Source organism: Drosophila nasuta, chromosome 2L, assembly GCF_023558535.2.
Source record: "Drosophila nasuta strain 15112-1781.00 chromosome 2L, ASM2355853v1, whole genome shotgun sequence".
Lineage (NCBI taxonomy): Eukaryota > Metazoa > Arthropoda > Insecta > Diptera > Drosophilidae > Drosophila > Drosophila nasuta.
The window spans coordinates 9161939-9184412 of NC_083455.1; the positions used below are offsets into that span (position 1 = coordinate 9161939).

General features: G+C 40.1%; 4 protein-coding genes across 5 annotated transcripts in view; 1 reads left to right on the plus strand and 3 right to left on the minus strand.

The window, feature by feature from the left end:
• The window catches only part of LOC132783589 (uncharacterized), an 81067-nt gene extending 64470 nt beyond the window's left edge, over positions 1-16597 (plus strand). The window contains exons 1-3 of one of the 2 annotated variants that reach the window (XM_060788847.1): positions 6743-6825; positions 12421-14486; positions 14626-16597. In XM_060788847.1, coding sequence (XP_060644830.1) covers positions 12645-14486; positions 14626-16479 — 3696 coding nt within the window. In that variant the 5' untranslated portion in view covers positions 6743-6825; positions 12421-12644 and the 3' untranslated portion in view covers positions 16480-16597. Of the gene's footprint in view, positions 1-6742; positions 6826-12420; positions 14487-14625 lie in introns of those variants that run through there. The other variant, XM_060788846.1, reaches the window with a different exon arrangement.
• Positions 3270-5655, minus strand: LOC132798376 (neprilysin-4). Its single transcript, XM_060810203.1, has one exon. The coding sequence runs from the start codon at positions 5371-5373 to the stop codon at positions 3403-3405; it is 1971 nt and encodes a 656-aa protein (XP_060666186.1). The 5' UTR covers positions 5374-5655; the 3' UTR covers positions 3270-3402.
• LOC132783593 (microfibril-associated glycoprotein 4-like) lies at positions 6696-7742 on the minus strand. The gene is made up of 4 exons (XM_060788851.1): positions 7693-7742; positions 7589-7624; positions 6896-7522; positions 6696-6844 (listed from the first exon to the last, which is right to left on the minus strand). Exons 3-4 carry the CDS (start codon positions 7480-7482, stop codon positions 6706-6708), a joined length of 726 nt encoding a protein of 241 aa, XP_060644834.1. The 5' UTR covers positions 7483-7522; positions 7589-7624; positions 7693-7742; the 3' UTR covers positions 6696-6705.
• Positions 16598-19206: 2609 nt separating the features above from the next.
• The window catches only part of LOC132798727 (neurotrimin), a 68286-nt gene continuing 65018 nt past the window's right edge, over positions 19207-22474 (minus strand). Inside the window, exons 9-10 of the mRNA XM_060810686.1 lie at positions 19907-20059; positions 19207-19831 (exon numbers count right to left, since the gene is read on the minus strand). Coding sequence (XP_060666669.1) covers positions 19653-19831; positions 19907-20059 — 332 coding nt within the window. The 3' untranslated portion in view covers positions 19207-19652. The remainder of the gene's footprint in view (positions 19832-19906; positions 20060-22474) is intronic.

Consider the following 22474-nt stretch of genomic DNA (forward strand, 5'->3'; position numbering starts at 1 on the left):
TGTTGTTTGGTGCTCTGTGTGCTGAAGCAAAGTGGACACACTGTCAAACAGTCTGACAACAGACGTTGTCGCTGCTGTCAGTGACACTTGAACGTGCGAATTTAGCCGCAGCTTCTGTGTTGATGTTGCTGTTGCTGTGTTTCCCTGAATATTTTGCTGTTGTTGCTGTCGGGCTTTTTGCGCATTTTAATTTCAAAACATTGCGGTCGCTTGAGCGAAAGAGAGAGAGAGCGAGATGTGGAGATCGCTGACTTCTCATGTGGTGGGTAGATTATGGGATTATGTTATCGCACCGCATACTTGTATTTACCAAGAAAAAAAGGGAATTAAGCGCAACACAATGCAAAGATAATCTGAAATAAAGACTGAAAATAATCCAGCGAATACTTTAGACACCATAGAACACAACTTGTAAATAACAAGATTATGAACAACTGAAATTACTGCAATAATGACAGAATTTACCGTGCAACAATCAATAAATGGGCCAACCGGGCAACACGTGCCTGAGAGAAGGTGACGCCCATTGACGGGGGATCTCCGGGTCCGGTCGGCAACACACACATACACACACACGTGACAAATGGCAGAGTTGAAAAAAAGCCGGATCCGGATTGAGCTGGTTGACTAGTAAAATAGCGAGTGTTTGGCGTGCTTGGCGCCCATTGGTTGAGCTGCGGTTTAGTTCTGTCTACACGCAATTCGTCGCTGAAATTGCGTCACTCGGACACGTGAAATGCGCCGCTAAGCAGTTTAAAATTAAACTTAATTATTAAACGATTCAGAGCGGCAGCGACAACTAATTTGACTTACATGAATGAATGAAATTGCTCACACTGATAAGCCACAAACAGACATTGCTAACACACATATACATACGTACGTATATATTGTATGTATGTATGTAGAGCGAACACAAAATCGCACATGGAATATCAATTTGTGTGGTCGCGCGAGTCGCGAGCAATCCAAACCGCAAGCCCAGCAACATACTGAGAATTCGATACCGACGACAAAACTGCCGACTTAGCATTTAGTTTAATACTATATACATACATACACATATGTAGAGCCAGCCAGACAATTCGAATCCAAGTCCGAGTCCCCTTAGACAGTCGCATAAATGCGCATAAGCTTTTAATGATGGGTATATGGATTACACAATGTGGTTTGCAATTCATGCGAATTGATTAACTTAATGAGACCATCGAAGTGCCTCCATTATAGTACACTTCCCCTCGGACTTAATTAAACTAAAGACGCGCAGTTAACAACCAAATTAGTTGCATAGTAAAATGCTCAGAACTTTACACTTTTCAATTATGATGCCAACATTCTTGCGTCATTCCAAGCACTTTTCTTTGCAGGTAATGCATGTAATGTGCTTACACGATTTCATCATTTTAATTCAAATTGGCATAATTGAGTTTTCATGTTGATTTCCTCATACTCTTTGTTTGCCATTCGCAATTGACTTGATCGAATAAATTTCGAATGTATTTTCAAAGAGGGCATCTGTGTAGCCTGTGTAATTTTTGTCATGCATTGCTTAATTAAAATTTGGGGCTTGTTGTCTTTAGGATTTGATTCACTATGCTTAGATTTGGGTCTTTGTATGTTGTGTTTGTAATGTGGGTCACGTGTTGAGCTTCTGCTTGAGCTGCTGCTGCTGTTGTTACTTTTGTTACTGTTGTTGCCTTTCTAATGGTCTATTAATGTGGGACGCCAAATGCGGTTGCCAGGTGACTGAGACTGTGACTGTGCTGTGGTGGCACCACGCGGCGTATGAGTAATATGCCAGATAGCGACCTTCAACAAGTTGCCAAGTGAAAATATCAGCGCTCAGCATTCGCAATGTTCGGTATTCGGTATTCGGTATTCGGCATCTCCGACTGCGAGACTTCGGCTGCTGTGACTTCGATGTCGGCTGCACACAGGAAGCGCGTTAATTAGCAAATAAATAAAAAGCGTGCCGGCAAACAAGATACGCACGCTGAGCGCATACATGTCTGCCTGTGTGTGTGTGTTTGTATTGATGTGTGCCTGTTTGAGCAATATTCTCGGTGTCTCTGTGTGTGCGCCATCTCTGCCTGATTTCAATGCATGACGTTGCCAGCAAGAAAATTCTTTATGCTTGCGTCGGCATTTCATATTTCCCCATTGGTAGTTTTGCCAAATGCTCTGCCAGTTTGCTCTCCACAATTTCATGTCCATACAAATTGACAGTCGAAATGTGTGTCAGCTATATCATCAAATATTTATTTATGTCTTTCACTCACTCTGAAGTCAGCGACAGAAATATTTAAACTAATAAAATAAGTGGTGTTCAATTGAATTAGTTGGAAATACGATTGTTTGGCAAAAATGTAAAATGTATTTATTTTTTGCTCTTGCAGCACATCTGCAAGTCCATGTGGCGCAATGAATCAGCAGCTAGCTTTGAAATCAGGTCGTCTGCTGATGAGACCAGGGTATCTTGTTGGTCGAGCACACTTGAGTCGTGTCAAGAGCATGTTCTTTTCTTTTTTCTCTTTTTATACCCGCTACCCATAGGCAAGAATGGTATTATGACTTTGTATAACTGCAGTCTCTAAAATTTTTTGCGTTCAAGGAAAAAACTTGGAAAATAATCCAAAAATAATTTTATATACTGGGACTTAATTAAGCTAGCTAGCTTTGGTTGACAAACTGATATATTTTCTATCTATGGTAAATTTGTAATGTAAATGTACATCGTAATACAAATATAACTTTCGGTATAATTTGGTATTTTTATATATATTAATTTTATGTATTTTTAATACAATATAATAGAATATCTTTATTCCACATATAACTTTTGGTATATTTTAGTAATATTTGGTATATTTGAACATTTGACATTGCGTTGCCTTTTTTGAAATTGTGTAACGGGTATCTCTCAGTCGGGCACATTCAACCGCAGCTTTCTTATTTGTTTTTTTTTTCAATGCGCTCTGTTGTGGGCAGACAGACAGCGTATGCTGTTGGCTGTTGGTTGCTGGCTCCTGGATGTTGGATGTTGGCTTTCAACTTTTGCGCCGCTTCGCACGTTGTGCACGTAATTGAAAATTAACTTGTCGCGCTGACTGGCTGGTTGCAAGTTACCTTTACTGCCAAGCCAAGCCAAGCCCACTGTTTGGCTGTCAAAGATTTCTGTGAGCCTAAGCGCGTGCCGCATACTGATGCGAACCACGTAACCCGAAAGCAGACCAGAAACATACAGAAAGAGAGAGAGAGAGAGAGTGAGAGATAAGGCCAGATAGTTGTTACTTAAGCATACTTTTATTTACAATACTTGTTGTCTAGTCTAGAACTAGTTAAAGCTATACACCTCCTATCTATGTAGTAGTAGTGCTAGGATTATTATTAGAATCAACCTCGCTACCAAAATTGGCAACGCTCGACTGGATTCATGGGTGTACCCTGCGTACAGTTGAAGACCTCAGCGAACTCGGGCATCTGCGACAGCGTATAGTTCAAGCGTACGCTGCCCTCATCATGGCTTTCGTCCGCCTCCTGACCGCAAAAGAATTGCGCAAATTGCAGAAAGTAAAGTCGTCCATGCTGGCGTCGCTGCATCGGCGTCTGCAGATACGTGTGCAACGCCAGTCGAGTGCCACTAAAGTCTGCGGTGCGTTCATTCAGCGTGATATTCGCAGTGCTGTTGAGACACTCGATGCCAGCCACATACTGTCTGTAGCGTCGCAATTGATCACCATAGTCACGCTGCACGCCCTGAGCATCAAAGTCCACAAAGAAGCTGTCCAAGGTGTGCAGCATCTCATGGCCCAGCGTGTTGCCCAAATCGCCATAGAGCAATGCTGGCCAAAATTGGGCGTGATAGAAGGGCAACTGCACATAGGCATAGGGCATAATGATGATGTTGCTCACGCAATAGAAATACGGTGTGGCATCGATATTATCTTGCATACTGGGTCCATGATAGCTGAAGCTGTAGAACAGTTGCTTCAGCGTTGTATTTGTGGTGCGCTCCATCTCCGCCTGATGTGCATTGTACTCCAGCAGACTCTTGAAGTGATTCAAGTAGAAGTCACCAGTTGCTTGCCACAGCTGCTCGCGCTCTCGATAGAACTGTTCACTGGCATTGTGCGGCATGTTGCCGATATTGATGGCCATGCCGGACACTTTCTGCTGCAGTGCCGACAACAGATTGGCATCCAAGCTGAACTCGTTCTGTCGCAGTTGCTTGGAGAACTGTGCTTTCAGCTCCTCGAAGACGCGAAAGATGATGCGTTCATCCGTGGCCCTTTGCTTCGCATAGTAGATGTGCTCGTAGGCATAGTTCATGCCCAGATACAGCGTCTTTCGCATATGCTGCACACACTCGACACTCGATGGTGCTCTGTTGTTGGCCAGATTGTTCAGTGGATTGTGCGGCAACTGGAGCAAATACTGCAGAAATCGTGACAGGCTGTATAAACGCAAGAGGCGAGCATCGGCCTGGTTGAGGAAGTCGATCAGTTGCCGCAGTTGGGGCAACTCATCCACCTGCACCTGATGCTGGCCGTCATAGGTGGCATTGAATTTCAGCTGCAAGGCGTGTGTCCAGTTGAGGCCAGGCAGCTCCCGCTGCAGTTGGTCCAGCGTGTATGTCTTAAAGTTCTCCTCTTCACTGTTGATGCTCTCCGATTGAGATAGTCGATAAAGTGTCGCATCCAACTGCTTGAATTGCTGTCGCAATTCCGGCAACGATGGCAAATCGCCTTCTAAGTGACGCCGCAAGGCGAAATATATATTTGGGGTTAGAGTCATTTTGAGCTCATGCACATGGGCTTGCATGAAGATTATGTGCCGGCTGGCATTGTGGTGGGCCACCGTAATCCTGATGTAGTGCTCATGATGTCCATATCGTCCCAAGATCGCCAACAGTTCCATCCAATGATCGGTGCTTCGTGGCGGCAAATGATCCAGATAGTGACGCAATCGCGGCTTATCCAACGCCAAGCAGCTCTGATAGTAACGCAAGAGTTTCGGAAACATTGGCAGCCGATGCTCCGGCGCTTGTGGTTCCCGCAACAGTCGCTCGAACAGCTGCACATAGCGTTGATCGATGTGGGAGCCGCTTAACGACATCGCCGACACATTGCCGTGCACTGACTTCCAATTGCCACAGGCATAGGCATGAAAATCGTGGCAGGCATCCTGCTCTGGTTGCATATAGCTCTCAATTCGTTGAATGTGCTGCAAATTGATATCCCCGTTCCAATGTGACGTCTCCTCCTCCAGCTCCTGCTCCTGCTCCTGTTCCTCTGTGGCATTGTGATTCAGGTGTTTGGTGGGCAGCGCCTGGACACTTGCCAGCAGCAAACAAATTCCCCAAATTCGTATCATTTTATCAGGCACAACAATAATTGATTTTCTTTTTATTGCGCTCTTGTAGGTTGTTATATATTTTTTGTTTTATTCTGCTCTTGTTAGTTTTGAATACAGTTGTCTGCAGTTCGGGGCAGAAGTTGCAATTGTTGTTGTTGGTTTTGTTTAGGCGCACACATGTCAGAAAAATGTTTGAGAATATTTTTCTTTGAATTGGGTTTTTGTTCTTCTGTTTTGAATTTCACAATTTCCGTCTCGATTTTTGAGAATGTTTCTGTTTCGTGCGCGTTTGCCGCTTGCTAAAAATCAACTAAAAACTCGTTTCACGCGTTTTCAATTTTTATGTATTCGTTTTTAATTCATTCGACCCATGTGTACACATTCGAATACACTCGCTCATACATTCGCACACATCGACTTACTCACACTCACACACACATCATAAATGTATGTATATTTATATGTGTTAAAATTCTTGCAGCGCGCTTTTTACATTTTTTTTTTCGCTTCGCTTGCTTATCAGCGTTTTAAATACGTCTTTTCTTTTAGTTCGTGCGAAGCAGGCTTATCTATGATGCGAGTGCACTGTAAAAAATATTTGTCATCTATGAAATGAAAGCAAGTTTCTAATTAATTTCTTAAAAAATGATCGAGTCTCCCTCTTGATAGCAAATTTTCATTTAAATAAGTTATATATTTAGCAAATTACAATAGAATTAAAAATATTGTACAATTCTGTTAGCATACATTTGTAAAGTACTTCTGCTCGCAATTTCTCTGAGTGATTTGGAAAAAAGTGATTTCTTTTCATGTTTCATTTATTAATTATCATCGTCGACGCTGTCAATCGGCGGCTTTCGTCTTATCGGACATTTGAATTAACGGATGACGCAATTTAGAGCTGCAATTAATGACCAAGCTTAAGCACGAGAGGTTCGCTCTGGGGTCAAAGAATCAGCGCCATTTACGATATGTTGTCCATGTTGTGTTATAGATTTATTATATTATCACAGCTGCCCTTAGCTTCATCGTCAATCGAAAGAGGCTTGTCGGTTTGAGGGGTATTGGACTCTTGGACTTTCATTATCATCATCCAAACTGATTTCAGAACTAATGAATACCAATATGTTTTATTCTGCTTTTTCATAAATCGTTCAACGATTTTATGTTACTTACTGATACGGCTACGGAAATTCATACTATATGTATATTTTAATTTAAAATATGTACATTTTTGCATATTACCAATTGAATTTATTAATAATTTTTTGTTGTTGTAAAAGCTGTTTTTGAATAGCTGGATTATAAAACAAATTAATTTACAATCGGTCTTTCAAGAATTGTTTTTTTTTAGCAAGAACACTTTGGCCTTATCATCATTTGCACAGATTTTAGCGAGTAAAGATCGCCACGCCAATATTCCCACCACATTGCTCTATAATCATGAGTCGTGTCATAATATCCCTCCAAGTAAGGTCCAAAAAGATTACTAAAAATGTAATCCATCAAATTATTATTTTTTTTAGTGAAGTATTCTTACCATTTTGTGCAGCTGTTAAACCATCCAGCACTAGCACGCAGTGCAGCGCACCTAGGGCTTTCTGAGTCATTGTCGAAAGTGTAAAATCTCTGGCCGGCAACATGACTCATTGCGTCACCGGCATCTCCGCTGTACTCGCCAAGTTTCTCCAATGTATAGAATGAAGTTTCGTTGCTTACTAAAAAGTCGTCATATCTAGCATATCGTGTGTTACCCTCGAAATCTTCCAAAAAAAAATAAACTTCGTGGGGCTTTTCATAAGTTAACACATGCAACTTTTCTAATCCTATGAAAAATTCACTAGATAAGTTACCAAATCCTTCTTGGTATTGTTTCCATTTACGAATGAAATTTGTTTCGCCATCAGAACGTTTTAAAGCAACCATCCAACCAGGACCAGCTATATCCGAATTACACAGAACAGCAAAGGGCTTCAAACTGTTTGCGCTAATGTGAAAGATTCCGTTTCGTTTAGGACAAAACATCGTATGTTTTTGATTGCCAGTGATATTTTGATCTATCAGGTCTTGCAGAATATCATTCACGCTTAGACTGCTTAGATTGTGCTGATATTCTTCTATATACATCCATGTTAAATTATTAAATTTTTGTAGTTCGTCCAATAATCTGTAATAGAACAGGGCGAATTGCGTTTTTATCATTACATTTTTGAATTTGAATAATTTGACTTACCTTCTTCTGGCCACTTCATTTTGCGCCGAACTGCATCTGTAACCGCAGAAGAGAAGGCTTAGAATTGTCAAGAAGAGCCACGTCCGTTTCATTTCAATGCTTACAGTTTAATGATTTTAGTTCTGACGAGTCTTTCAAAAAATGTTCGGTTGAGATTGAGTATAGTCGACTGTATAGCACTATTTTTAAATAGTATATATATATTATATATATATATATATATATATATATGTTCATATATATACTATATCGGAACACAAAATGCCTCATTCTCTTAATATCTATACATGACATGCCATTTTCCTGAAAATTTGGTTGCGATCACATACAAATTGTTAGAGCTATTAAAAACCAATTGTATATGGATGCTTTGGTATATTCTGAATGTAGTAGTATATCGATATTTTTTGTTATATTTTTTATCATAATTCTGAACTATTTTCTTTTTATTTAAAAAAGGGAACGGTTATATTGCTGTCGAGTATAGTCGACTGTAACTTTCTTGTCCAATTCAAATATATGTATATATTACACTTAAAATTTTTTAAAAAATTATATTTACGGATATATGTAGATTCAGAGTGGTTGTTTTCATTTAAATAAGTATATATAGTTAAATATAGATATAGTTAAATGTCTGTCAACATGTTTGAACATACACGTTTCTGAGTTTAGAAGATTAGACTTACGTAATCAAGGTCTTCAAGATGTTTGTTTGTATTTAAACGATTATTTCAACTTTTTGCGACCGTTTGAATTAACTGATGACGTAATTTAATAATTTACTATATATTGTCCATGTTGTGTTATAGATTAAGTATATTATATTATCACAGCTGCTCTTAGTTTCATCGTCAATCTAAAGAGGCCTGTGGATTTGAGGGGATTTTGGATTTGGATTTCCATTATCGTCATCTGAACTGCTTTCAGAACTAACGAATACCAATATCTTTTCAACGATTTTATGTTACTTACTGATACGATTACGGAAATGTGAAATTTAATTTATTAATAATTATTTCGTTACATTTGTTGTAAAAGCAGTATTGAAATAATTCTGAAGAAAAAGACAAGATAGTTAAGACAGATGGACTATAAAACAAATAAATTTACAATCGGCCTTTCGAGAATTTTTGAATTAGTATTTGAGTTTTTTTTTAAGTTTAGCAAGAACACTTTGGTCTTATCATCATTTGCACTGTTTTTAGCGAGTAAAGACCGATACGCCAATGTTTCCACCATATTCCAGTACCAACATGTTTTTTGTCATAATTTCCCACCAAGTACAGTTCAAAGAGATTACTAAAAACGTACGATCAAATTATTATTTACTTTAGTGAAGTACTCTTACCATTCTGATCAGTAGTCAAACCATCCAGGACTAGCGAGCTCTGTAGCGCACTTTAAATGTTCATGGTCATTGTCGTAAGTGTAAAATCTCTGGTCTCCAACATAAGTCATTGCATCACCGGCATCTCCGGTGTAGTTGCCAAAATACTCCACTGTATAGAATGAAGATTCGTCTCCTATTGAAAATTCATCATTCTAGCATATCGCGTGTTACCGTCGAAGTCTTCCAAAAAAAATAAACTTCGTGGGGCTTTTCATAAGTTAACACATGCAACTTTTCTAATCCTATGAAAAATTCACTAGTTAAGTCACCAAATCCTTCTTGGTATTGTTTGCATTTACGAAAGAAATTTGTTTGGCCATCAGAACGTTTCAAAACAACCATCCAATCAGGTTCAGCTATATCCGAATCACACAGAACAGGAAAGGGATTCAATCCGTTTACGTTAATGTGAAAAATTCAGCTTCGTTTAGGACAAAACATCGGATGTTTTTGATTGCCAGTGATATTTTGATCTATCAGGTCTTACAGAATATCATTCACGCTTAGACTGCTTAGATCGTGCTGAAACTCTTCTATATACATCGATGTTAAATTATTAAATTTTTGTAGATCGTCCAGTAATCTTTAATAGAATAGCGTATTGCGTTTTAATCATTAAATTTTTTAATTTGAACAACTATACATACTTTCTTCTGGCCACTTCATTTTGCGCCGAACTGCATCTGTAACCGCAGAAAACGAAGCTTAGAATTGTCAAGAAGATCCACGTCCATGGTATATTTTAAAAGTAGTACTATACCGATATACCTTTGATATTTTTAGGAATATTTTTTATCGTTATTCCGCACTATTTTCTTCTTATTTCGAGCACATTCGGCATTAACTTTCTTGTTCGATTAAAATATAGTTCATCTTTCGATAAGTTTGAACATAGACCTTTCTGAGTTTAAAAGATAAGACATACGCAATAAAGGTTTTTAAGTTTATAATTAAACGAGTTTTTCAGCTTTTTACTACCGCCTTCACTTACATATATCCGTAAATATAATTTTAAAAAAATTGTATTTTTAAAAGATTTTCACACTTATAACTAATTTAAAACCTAATCATTAAAGCATATGCATCATTTGCTCTTAAATGATTGAATTTTAATTAAATTGCAATACACACGCATAGAGAGGAAAACAGAGACAGATGCATTAAACTCCATGGACAAGCTCAGCGAAAATGACAACACATGAATTAATAATTATTTTTTAAACACGCTCAACTTGAAATTGGCATAATATCCTTGTCATTGACAGAGAGAGAGAGAGAACATCATAAATAATATGCAAAATATTTAAAACTACTTTAAAAAGAATTTGGGCATGGGGCACGTATCGTGTGTACTAAGTGTATCAAAGTGAAAGCTTTACGGGAAATTATTTATATTAAAAATTTCACTTTTTCCTCCACATATTTCATTATATGCGGGCAAAAGCAAAAGCGCTGCAATGTTGGTCGTTATAAAGCAAAATTGCATTTTAATATATTTTATTTATTAATATGTGTAAGGTGCCTACAATTCGCCCAACGGCATAATACATATACAGAGTATCCGAGTATAGAAAGTGCAAGCCGTTAACGGTTCATTGGTAGCCACACATACATACACACACACACACACACACACACACACACACACCACTCCCTTTGACTCCCTTTGTTTGATTTCCATGCTGCTGTCCTTGGCTCTTTTCCTGCCTCAATGAAATGGCGTCAGTCTCTGGTAACGCTGCCTTGTCGATGCACGAATTTCATAATTCAATTACGCCTCGCAAGTCACTGAAGAGCTTGGGAGGAGTTGCAGCTGACCGCGGTTTATTCAAATGCCCTGCCAGACTGCTTAAAGTTGAAAACAAGCACAATCGCCTCGTGATTAAGGAGAACTTTTATCTTAATAAAGGATGTGCATGCGAAAGGGTGTAGAAAGTTGTGGTGCTTTTTGCGATTCATTGTATGCATTAAAAAAGAAACATTATTTGGTTGCTGGAGCTGATAGTTGGGTGCTCTCTGGGCTCTCTGGCCAGCAAACAGTTTGCCTTGTTAAATGCTCACTTACGCACGCACTTAAACCATCTTCCCCTCCCCTTTTTGTCCTGAAGTCCTCCCTTCTACTAAGAGTTCAGCATTTTCATGCATTTTTTTGTGCTTTTCACTGAAAAGAGCAATGCTTTGCGGTGGTTTTTTTTGTTTAGCATCTTAAAGTCCAAGACTCATTTCGTAGTTTCCTTTTGCTTGTTTTCTCCCAACTTTTTTCTCATGTTACTCAAGTAAGTAAGTAATTCAATTTCCGGTGTCTGAGCACCATAGAATTGATATTAAAGTTATTGAAAGCGTAGCAAATAGTCAAACAAACAAACAAGCGAACCGACAGACAAAAGGATGGAAAAAAATGAAATGTGTAAAACCTTTTACCCACTTTGGTATTTGTGTGTTCGACAAATTTGTTGTCTAGACAACTTTCCATGCGTGGAAATATGCCACGTGGCTATTAGCAAATTGAAACGGTCGATTTGAAGACTATAGCATATACTCTGCAGAATGATGATGATGGCTACGATGCTGATGATGATGCAATAAAGTGCGCCACCAACTCACAAATGTCATCATCAGCATTCAGCATCAATTCCAGCTTAGCACCTGGCTGAAGCTCTCACTCGTTTACTGCTTTGTCCCTGATTTGCATAAGGCGGCAAATGGCGATGCCAACAAAGTTTCATCTCAACTTGGAGACACTGCCAACGTGCCACAGTACCACCGTGCCACCGTTTCACCATGTGCTGCCTCAAATCCAATGAAATCAAAGCCCTTCCCAAGAGCCCTTCAACAGCGACAACTTCAAAATTTCGTGTGTGATTTTTATTGTGGCTCACAAATCTCTGGGGTCTTGTTAGCACTCACATTTTGCGGTGGCTCTCGCCAACTCTTGATATCTCTTTTGGCCGCATTTCAACAGCTGCTTACTTGAGGTTGATTAGTTTGAGTCTGACAAGTATCTATTTTATTCAAGTATTGAAATGGACAAAATGTACTTTTTAATTACATGGACTTCAGTATTTCATTAGTATTAATTATAAAATAATTTTATTTATTATTCTTTATTAAAAAATATAATAATTGAATAACTGAAAATTTAAAAGGAAAATAAATTAGAATTCTTAGACTACGGCGGCCATATTGTGGATTATGAAATGGCCCAGAACTTACCTTTTCTTTGCAGCTGTCATATTGCTGTATATAGCTAATCCACTCTGCCCCTAATAAAATATGTACAGCATTGTTCATCCTAAAATATATTCAGTTCATGTGCAAGCAAAGTTCTTATATGAGTTTGTCAGGTCAGCTAGCGAAATCGGTTGATTTTATTAGCTTAGATTTCGCGAAATTTCTAGATAATCTTTTACCTGTCACCTTTTTTTATTGCCGCCCACAGGTCGCTCAAGGATTCCAGGAAGATAATTAAATGCGCGTTAGATTTGGTGAAAACCCCAAGATGCAGCTGCGCCTCAACTAGATGACCCGAAGCGGATTAACAGGTATCATTCCATTTACCTGTGCCTCCTTTAAAAGGCACTGCTCTGCGGCAAGCGATCACAGTTACAAACTGAAACGTCTAACGTGAACAACGTGGAAATCTTTATCGAAACCTCTCGAAATATGGTGTTAAGCAATTCAACGCCCAACAATAATCACAAGCAGCACGAGCTTGTCGTGGATACGGCGGCCATGAATAGCGCCGATCTGACTGAATTGATTCAACTGAATGCCGAGATTGAGGAGCGTCGCTCCCGGCATGCCCATTGTGGCGATGTGAGTGATGCAAGTGGTTTGCTGCGTGCAACGATGACGCGTGAGGAACTGTTCGAGGTCTCCTCGGTGGACGATGATCGTTTCCTCTCGGCTCTGGAGCATCAAAACTCGTATGGGACACCCTCACGTGTTCCCATCACTGATCTGGACTTGTCCAGCATCGAGAATCTGATGAAATACTTTGATGAGGAGGTGCCAGTAACGCCTAAAAAAGAGGCGACCGCAACGCTCGCCTCGTGCAGCGGCAAAGTGGCCAGTGTCATTGCCAAGTTGGCCAGTGAACCGGTGGCTGCTGTGCCCAAGCCAAGGGTGATGGATAGTTGTAAAATGAAAATCAGCGAACTGAAGCAGAAGTACGAACAGCAATCGGAGCAGCAGCTGGCAACTCCGCAGGCTGTGCGGGGAACTGGAGCTGGAAGAACAAGCTCTATGCTGCCCATGAAGGTCAAGGAGATGGCACAGCTCTTCAATTCGAAGTTTAATCAGGTGCTGCGACGCAACGAGGTCTCGCAATACGCGACGCTGCAAAATGAGCTCTCCATCTCGCTATCGCCGGAGCCCAAGGCACAGTCACAGCCACAGCCTCAGCTCAGGCAAGTGGCAGCGAAGACAAGGGAAACAGTACAAGGAACTTGCCTGATCGCCGAGGATGTGTTCCGTGAGTTGAGCGTGAAGGATAAGGTGTTGCTGTTCAATCAATTTGTCAGCGACATTGCCGCCAAGCATCCCAAATTCAATGAGCATGCCGACGACCTAAAGGCACAAGCCAAGAAGCAAATAGCTCGCGGCGAAGTGATAGCCGAGCAACAGGCCAGTGTCCGACATTTGGCACAAGAGCTGGAGGCGAAGTGTGCATTGCACGACACCCCGCCAAAGCGTTTAACACCAGCCGGCAAGTGCAACTCCTCGTCGTCAACGCCTTCGACGCCCTCGCTTCATGTAAGCACTCTGACTGTGGTCATTAAGCCCAGTCCGGAGCGACGTCTCGTTCCGCTGCCGGGCCAGAAGAGAGCACAACGTGAGCAGCTCGCTTGCAGTTCGCAGAAGCGCAATCTCTCGGCCATACGCAGTGTGCTGCCCACCGAGGCTTATGCTCCGCCCAAGAAGATACGACGCACACGTCAGGAGCGTGTTGGCAACGATAGTCATCCGTTTTTTCAAAACGAGCCGCTCGAGAGCCTCTTCTACACCTGGCTAAGCACTGAGAATGGCGTGCTCTTTGACATCACTAGTGTGTCGGACAAGGAGCAGACCATCGAGATTGCCAACAGCTGTGATGAGATGCCCGCCCAGGGCACCGTTACCTCTATTGGTGATTTGAGCCAAAAGTCGGCTGTCGAACGTCTGCTTGAGGAGGCCATTGCGAAGTTGGAACTGGAGAACAAGACCAAGGAGTCGAGCTATGTGGATGAAAGGGATAAGGATGTCGATACAGCAGCGATAGCAATAGCAACCGCAACAACACCAACTACGCCAGCTACACCAGCAACACCAAGCACACCAACTACACCAGCGGCTGCCACGCCCACGCCACGTAAAATGAAACGTCAGGCGCCACCAGTGCCAGCTCCGCGGCCCAGTCTTGTCAACCAGCCGCAGACCGGTGACTGCATCTCTTCGAGCAGCTCGTCGAGTCGCAAGCAATCCGATGCTGAGGAAAGTGAATCCGGATTGTCTACATTACCCAAGGTGAGTCACGTTAATGACAAACAGCAAGCGATCAAGCCGCTCTCTAAATTCAAAACAATAAACAATATTTTTCTATTCGATTTCTCTATACTTTACACATTTGTTTCGTTTACTAATGGAACCTCTTAAATCCTTGCAGATAACCAGCGATGAATCTCAGCCGGAAATGACTCCAACGCCGCCCGCCGCAGATGAGTTTGACTTTGCCAAGCCCGTGCGACCTCCGCGCAAAAAGAAAATGCGTCGCACTTTGACTTGGAAGAAGGAGAATTCCATAGTGGAAGCTACGGCCAATGCAGTGACCAGCACCGACTCCGATTCCGACTACAAGCCAGCAGCAATGCAGTCCAAGAAAAAGCCAACAAATGCAACAATTCCAGCAACCGCTTCACATACCTTGCCACTGCCCGAGCAGAGTTACATTGAGCTGGACAAGTCGCTGATGCGTCACGTGAACTCGCCGCGAAAGATCAAGTCAGCTTACACCTTGACCGTAATGTCGTCCCCATCGCCCAACGCCGACAGCGATCAGTCGCCAACGCAGACACCACGTCAGTCGCTGGAGCAACAGCAGCGGCAGATGCGCGACAGTTTCATAGATCAGGGCTTCGAGACATGCTCCAACGATGCCAGCCCGTTGCGTCGTTCCTCGCTGGGCATGGCCAATGCCAAGCCATCGGGCTTCTCCACGCCGGTGAAGGGCGGCAACAAAGGTTCGAGTGCTGCACAGCAACAGCTGTTCAGTCCCATTGGGCAGCTGGATAGATCGCGTCGCAGTTCGTTGGCCATGCAGGTGATCCGTGAGGATCATCCATTGGATTTGGCGGCCGCCTCGGATACCCCAACAACACCCACTTGTAGCGAGCGCGAATTTTTCGCCAATGCACCGACGGTGGAGATGAGCTCGTCCCAGCTGGAGAGTCTGTCGCCCACTAAATCCCCATCGAAGTTTTGGATCACCGCTGGCGACTTTACCGTCTCTCTGGATGTGGCACACAATACGCCCGATCGCTTGCGTCTCCTCTACGAGATCTTTACGCAAAAGAGTTGGGAGACCCGAGAACTAACCTTTGGCATCGATGGACACAAATTCAGCAGATCATCAACAGCCGGCGTGCAGCAGGAAGCCAAGTCGCTGCCCGAGCGACCGCCTAGTGTGAAGGGATTCTCGCATTATTGGTTTGCCAGTGGCGATCTGGCAGTGCCCTTCAGTGGCAAGCACATCTCCAGCGAAAAGATCGAGCGCCTATTCCAATTTCTGGACAGCGAACTGAGCACGAATGCTGAGCTTGAGCTACGCTTTGGCGTCGATCACTTTGAGTTTAGCAGCATACCCGAGTTCTGGAACACATCGCCCAAGTTCTCCATCGAGAGCAACTACAGCATGCTCGTCGGACTGCAGACTGGCAACAGCAATGGACTGGAGGGCCGCAGCAAGTACGCCTGGCCCAACAATCATAGCCACAACTCAACCAATGCGATCAAGACCAGCGATCTCGATCAAACCGAATTCGAGTCGGACAGTTTCAGCAACAATAGCGTTCGACTCTCCTTCTCGCCGGACTTGTTTAGCCAAGACTATGAGGCGGTTCCCCTAGATGAACTATTCGACAAAACGTTGCCTGTCGTCCGTTCGGCACCAACAAATATCACTACTGCCGCAACCATGTCTATGCCCCAAATGCTGCGTACGCTGCAGCAACAGCAGATTAAGCTCAAAAGTGTCGAACAGCGGATTAAGAACTATGAGCTTCCCACTAAACTCACCCAGGCCACATTGAAACAGTGCCGCAGCAAACCAGAATACGCTCAGAAGTTGCGAACCATTGACAACATCGCTCGCAGCAACGGATTTCGTGCCTGCTCTATGGAGGAACTCGAGAACTTTATGCAATTTCTTATCGAGTATGCGGACGTCTGTCTGGGCAGTTGCAGTGAGCACATCAACAAGATAATCGATTCTCTTCTGGACCAGCGCGCCGTCGCCGTTTAAATTTAAGCATCTCACATAACAAAGCATGCCACTAATTTTTTTTGTAATTATCTATATGTATCTAGGCACTAACATTTAATGTTACACACTTTTATTTCTAATAAACTTTATGTAAAAAGTTAAAGCAAAGGACTGTATTTAGAAAGCTATGATCATTATAATTAACATACAAACGTTGATATAGAACTTAAATTAGCCCGTCATTATCTGCATTTTTAAAAGCATATAATAATCAATGTCTTTGCAATTAGTAGCATAGTATTAAAATAGCATCAAATTTAAAATTTTAATTTTATAAATTTACAATAAATAAATACAAAATTTGCATTAAAATCGTTCTTGTGTTTCACGATGGCAACAAGAGTTGGCAATTCTGATTGAAAGAGTTGGTCCTTGCGATACTAGCAATTTATATGACCAAGATATGGTCTATTTTCGTTAAGGGATATTCGTTTTTTTGTCGACCAAATCTTCAAAGATTTGGGACATTTAGGGTAATCAAAACTATCAATTGGTATTCAAAGATTTTCAGGAGATTTACAAAAAATATAACCGAAATTATTAAGGTATGTATAGAATAAATAGCACGAATTCCAAAAATCATTCTTATCTTGGCCACTTGCATATCGATCGAGATGTCCTTTGGCACAACGATGGCTATAGCCAATACAAACATTGGACTTTTTCGCGTCCTGTGTCAAACAAAAGATACTGATGAGAACAATTATACTCGTAAAAAAATGAAAATCTTCTATGTAGTTATTGCGATATCCTTCAATGGTGGGATTCTTATTTATTCTTATTATTTCATATATTATACATAATCATGAAGCAATAAGTGAATCATTTAATCTTCGTAATTCAGCTTGCAAAATTCTGAGATAGAGTTAAACAGATCCGTCAATGGCACATTCAAAATCGAATTGATGTGGTTTTAGTTGGCAGACAGTTAAGGGTTAGCTATTGACAGAAATAGTACTTGCTTGCAGTTCAATTGGACCATTCAGCTTTAGTTGTCAAGTAGAATGTTGAATGCATCATCAGCATCTTTATCACATTCGGCTCTTTCGCCTTTCTCTTGTGAGTGTTGTGAGTGTAGGAAAGGTTCTTTTGTGTTTGCATTGCGCATACGCCACGTAGGACAAGGAGCGTCACGTTGCCGTTGCCGTTGCCATTGCCGACGCTTGTCAAAATATTTGCCTTGGGTTTTTGTGGCCAACAAACAAGCTGCACCATGAGCAGCTTAGCTCGGCAGCAACAAAGTCTCTGTCTATTGTAATCCATTGCTTATGTGGAATGCACAGGTTCGCTTCAGTTCGGTCCGGGTTGGCAGTTGTGCAGTTTGCAGTTGACTGTTGGCAGCCAAGTGGGTAACGCCCCCGGACTCAATAACAATTTCACGTTCTAGTACCCAAAGTGCTGCGCAAACACGAAATCAAATAAAATCGAAAATCGTCACACACACACACAACCATAAAGTGTAAGCTCTCCAATGTGTTCGCCGGTCATTCTCTTGCAACTCGATTGTTATTGATATATGCATTATTGCTGAGCTCTGGACATTTGTTTGGCAGTGATTTGGATAAGGCTTGTTATCCCGTGACCCAATTACAGATCATTCAAGTCTTCCAAAGTAGTTGAAATCTGATAATGACTAGGAGAATCTTCCGAAATTAATGGAGAATTATTCGTAAGAATTTGTTTACTCACCTCTCACTTTTATAGACTACTCTCAAGAAATAAATTGGGAATAATTGTGTGTTTGATTTTATTTGTATTTGTTTCCTTTACATACGAAGCAATCGCATAATGATGTTTATTCCGCCGTCTCGGTTTGTTTTTAGTGGGGGGATTAATTTAATTAAATGTACATTATCACTCTTATCAATTAGAAACACAAACTAAAGCCTATGATATATTTATGTTATGTCTGTATCGTACTCGTTTATAATATAGTTTATGTTTAGTTTAGTTTTATCCTTAATTAGGCTGCCATTTGAATATGTGAGCTTAGTTTTGTGGTTAAATATAAATATGCTTGTGTTTTATTTGAAATTAATTGCGTGTTGATTAACAGTTTAATTGTAGTGTTTTGTTTTTGTTGTCGTTTTCGTTTTGATTAGTGTCTCGCCTTGAGCTGATGATACTCGTACTTCAAGTTTCAAAATTATTTATAATGCTGTCTAATTTAATACAAATTATATCGCAAGTTATTATAATGCTTATAACGAGTACATAATTTACAATAGTCTGTCTGATGAATACATAAAAGTGTCCGTGTGTGTTTGCGAGTGTTTATCTAATTATTTACATATGCGTTTGTGTGTTTGTGTTGGTGTTGTTGTATATGTGTATTTTAACAATTTGGCAGCGTTAAGATTTTTGTTTTTGTTTTTATTCATATTTTCAAATTCAATCTTATTTGATGTGCTTGGTAATTTGTTTCAACTGCTCTTTCCCGCAACAGCTTTTGGCATAATAATGCAAAGGAATACCACAAAAAACTTATGCCTAATGAAACCGAACCGAAAGTGGCAGCTTATTAACGAAAGTTTATGATTATATATATGATTTGTAATACATTATTAATTGGCCTATTACATGCTATTCATCAAGTAAAGTAAAAAGTCATCAAATAAAAAAAATTATTAGACATTAAAAAAAATATTTGTTTAATTTGCAATACTTTTAAACGTAAAACACATAAATAATAAGGCAAATCAGGCTTCACTTTGAATCCTATAATTAAACAATAATTATTTGTAAAGGAAACCCAGACTTAAATAAAATTGTTTTAAGTTTTGGAAAGAGCATTCGCCTTTCGGTTCTCCACTGCTTTTAGATGTTGTTATTTAATTTACTGCCGCTTGTTTGCCATAAACTGTTATGGTTGATTTTATTATTTTTATAAATCTAGCACTTGTATTTGTTTTTCCTCATTGTTTTCGCTTGGGGGTTGGGTAAACGAAGTGAACCTAAATTTAACCGCATTGCAATTGGCAAATTGTTTAATTAAGTATTTGTTGTTTTTATTCATTGTTTGTTTGCTCATTGTTATTATTGTTGCAATGTGTGTGCTGCGAGTTGTTAGTTTTGCTCTGTTGCGTTTTTGTAATTTTCTTTGTTTTTGGTAATGGCACTTTATTAATACAGCTTGCATTTACTTGTTTGTCCTAATGATGCGATTCAATTGCTAGCAGAGTGAGAAGCATTGTAAGCCAGCAAATGGATCGCAATGCGTGGCCTCCACTGCGTTTACCTTTGGACCAATCGTAGCTATCCGGATTGCTGCCCATGAGTTTCTGTTCAGATTTTCCGATCTCATTTAAATTCGATTGATACTTATTGCCCACTGTAAATCACGAACATTGATATGGATATGAATACTTGCAAATGACAATCGAAATCACAAATGGCAGCTACTCACATTTATCATACACAATCACCGAGTTTGTGGGCAAATCGCCGCCAGAGAAGCCATTGAAGGGTGTGTTGGCATCATAGAGAAAGTTCACTGTTGTTGTTGTCGTGCGCAACGTTGTGGTTGTGGGCGGTGGTTGTGTGGTCGGTGGACTAGACACTGCAATGAGGAGATAAAGAGATGAGCAGGGTAATGAGTATGAGCTGTCGTTTTCGATAAACGCTTAAGAGATAAATTATGCGAGACATGCAATTAATCTTCATCTTAAAGTTTAAGTTTGAATACTTAACAAATTAATAGCATAGTTGCACGGATTGCCCATGATCAATACTCTATGCATAATTAATGTTGCTTGATATTAATATTCAATAATGTACTTTAAATAGTCGACGAACTGCTTAACTAATTTACAATCAGAAAAAGTAGTACAATATTGTACAAAATGTTCCACATTGTCGGCAAAGAAGCCGTTTTTGTCCATTCAAAAGAATTTTTTAAATAGCTTCTACAATTTTTATCTGATCAAAATCAAATCGTAATCGAATATATGTACTATTATATTGTGCATTTTTGTGTAAGCGTTCCTAGGAGCAAAACTTAAACGGTTCGGATATATAATATGTTATATCTTTAAATATTGTAAGTAATTTTATAAAATATAATGTATACATATTTAAATAGCAAACGTATAATTTTTTCGTTCTTAAATCGAGAATTTTATAAATTTTAATTATCGTTGAAGTTTTGACTCCGCAAATTGTCGATTAAAGAACAAAACTACTAATTTTTCTCTTAATGTAGCTAAATTATGGAATCAGAAATGATTTTATGGATATTTGTCCTTACATAAACTTATCTAGCTATCATTTTCTTATAATTTGTTGATATTTCTGCTAAAGTAACACATTATCTAATGTGCTTATAGTAGCTTAAAAGACAATAAGTCTTTAATCTTAAAGCCATTCTGAGCTATTGTGAGCTAAGCTCTAAGCATTTGCTGCCAGCTCATTTTGGAGGCTTTTACTTCACTTGCGAGCCATCGTAAATTGTCTCCGGTTGATTCGGCTTTCGTTTTCAATTCAATTCATTCCTGGGCGTCCTATCATTATTCGCCTGCAATTTGTTGAGTAAATTTATGAGCCTTGATGCTGAACACTCTCGTCGGTTTGAACAAGCAACTTGGCGCTTAGCTGTTGGCACTTGGTGTTTGGCGTTTGGCTTTGCGATGCCATGCTTCAATCCTTAACTGTTTATCGCCAGCTATGCCAAGGGATGATGGCAGCGATGCTGACCACTTAATAAAATTGTCACAGGTTCATTGTTCGCATTGTGTTGCCAATGTGTGTATGTGGGCATTATTGTCGCCTCTTATTATCAGCTGCTGTGGTTGCTCTTTGTTACCTTTAATTGCTGCCCCTCTCTCTCTCTCCCTCTTTCTATCTCTCTCTCGTATTGTTGTCGGCAGACGGCTGCCGTTTACCGTCTGCCAGCTGCGTTTTTATCGGCAGAGCTCCAACAAAAAAAGAAAAGAAAAATAAATTAACTTGTCGCATTTTCACATTGACAATTTCTGGCCTCTATTGGCCATGGCCCTTTTTGGCTGGCGCCCTCTTCAATTTTTTTGTATTTTCATTTGGATTTTATTTGTGGAGCATCGAAACGAAACGATACGAACGAGGAGGATATTTTATATTGTTTTATGAACTTTTGTGACCGGAATCAAAGTTACGTACTCGCTGATACTCTGATACTTTAATGGCCCGCCAACGGGGAGTGATTTAGCAAATTGACAGATTATTGGCATTTTATTGGCTCACGCCCAGCAAAACAATGGCAGCATTTTAATTGTCGCGTATACGCCGTGTTAGCTGCCCATAAGTACTCGCATGCCATAACGCGCCACAACGACTGTCATATCGATTTGCAATTACTTTTAAAACCTGACAGCAAACACATTTGGTCAACTGCATACGAGCCTGGCTAGCCAAAGCTCAAAGAGCTCAAATTTCCAACCAAATGTGAAGGGAGATTTTTGTGCTGAGTTTACGGAATAACTTTGTTAATATTTTGATGGACCCGGATTTCTGGCAAAGTTGACACAAAGAGATTTGAGTTCAAGTTCAGCTCGTTTCAATTAAACTTATTTTAATATAATTGACCCCACGCTACAAAAGTTGCAAACTATCTGTAAAAGAGTTAAAGTTAGCATGTTAGTATTTAAAGCACTTTTCTCATGGAAGTTTTCTTAAATTTAAAATATGGTAAATTATCTACAATTTAATGAGCTCTAGTTTGTTTGTAGGCAGATTCTGTTGAAAGATTTTATAACTAATTCGAAAATGTTCACTTGCTCCCGAATAGTAGCAAAAATTCCCTAAAATATGCCATTTAAATTATAGTGTGGTGAAAAGTAGCTAACTAAGAAGAAAATATATCAGTGAACTTCAAAATAATGAAGTAAAATAGCATTTAGCAAAACTCCTGCAAAGAGATGGCAAAAATTTTAAATTTATCACGTTGCAGCTTCTACGCAAAGCGTAGAAGGGTATTCTAACTTTAAGACGGAAGGAAATA

Excerpts from the sequence above, each read along its gene's own strand:
- LOC132798376 (XM_060810203.1), bottom strand. The coding sequence starts at position 5,373 with ATGATACGAATTTGGGGAATTTGTTTGCTGCTGGCAAGTGTCCAGGCG.
- LOC132783593 (XM_060788851.1), bottom strand. The coding sequence starts at position 7,482 with ATGTATATAGAAGAATATCAGCACAATCTAAGCAGTCTAAGCGTGAAT. Across the intron at positions 6,845-6,895 it reads TTTAACAGCTGCACAAAATG|TAATCTTTTTGGACCTTACT; the intron begins GTAAGAATACTT and ends TTACATTTTTAG.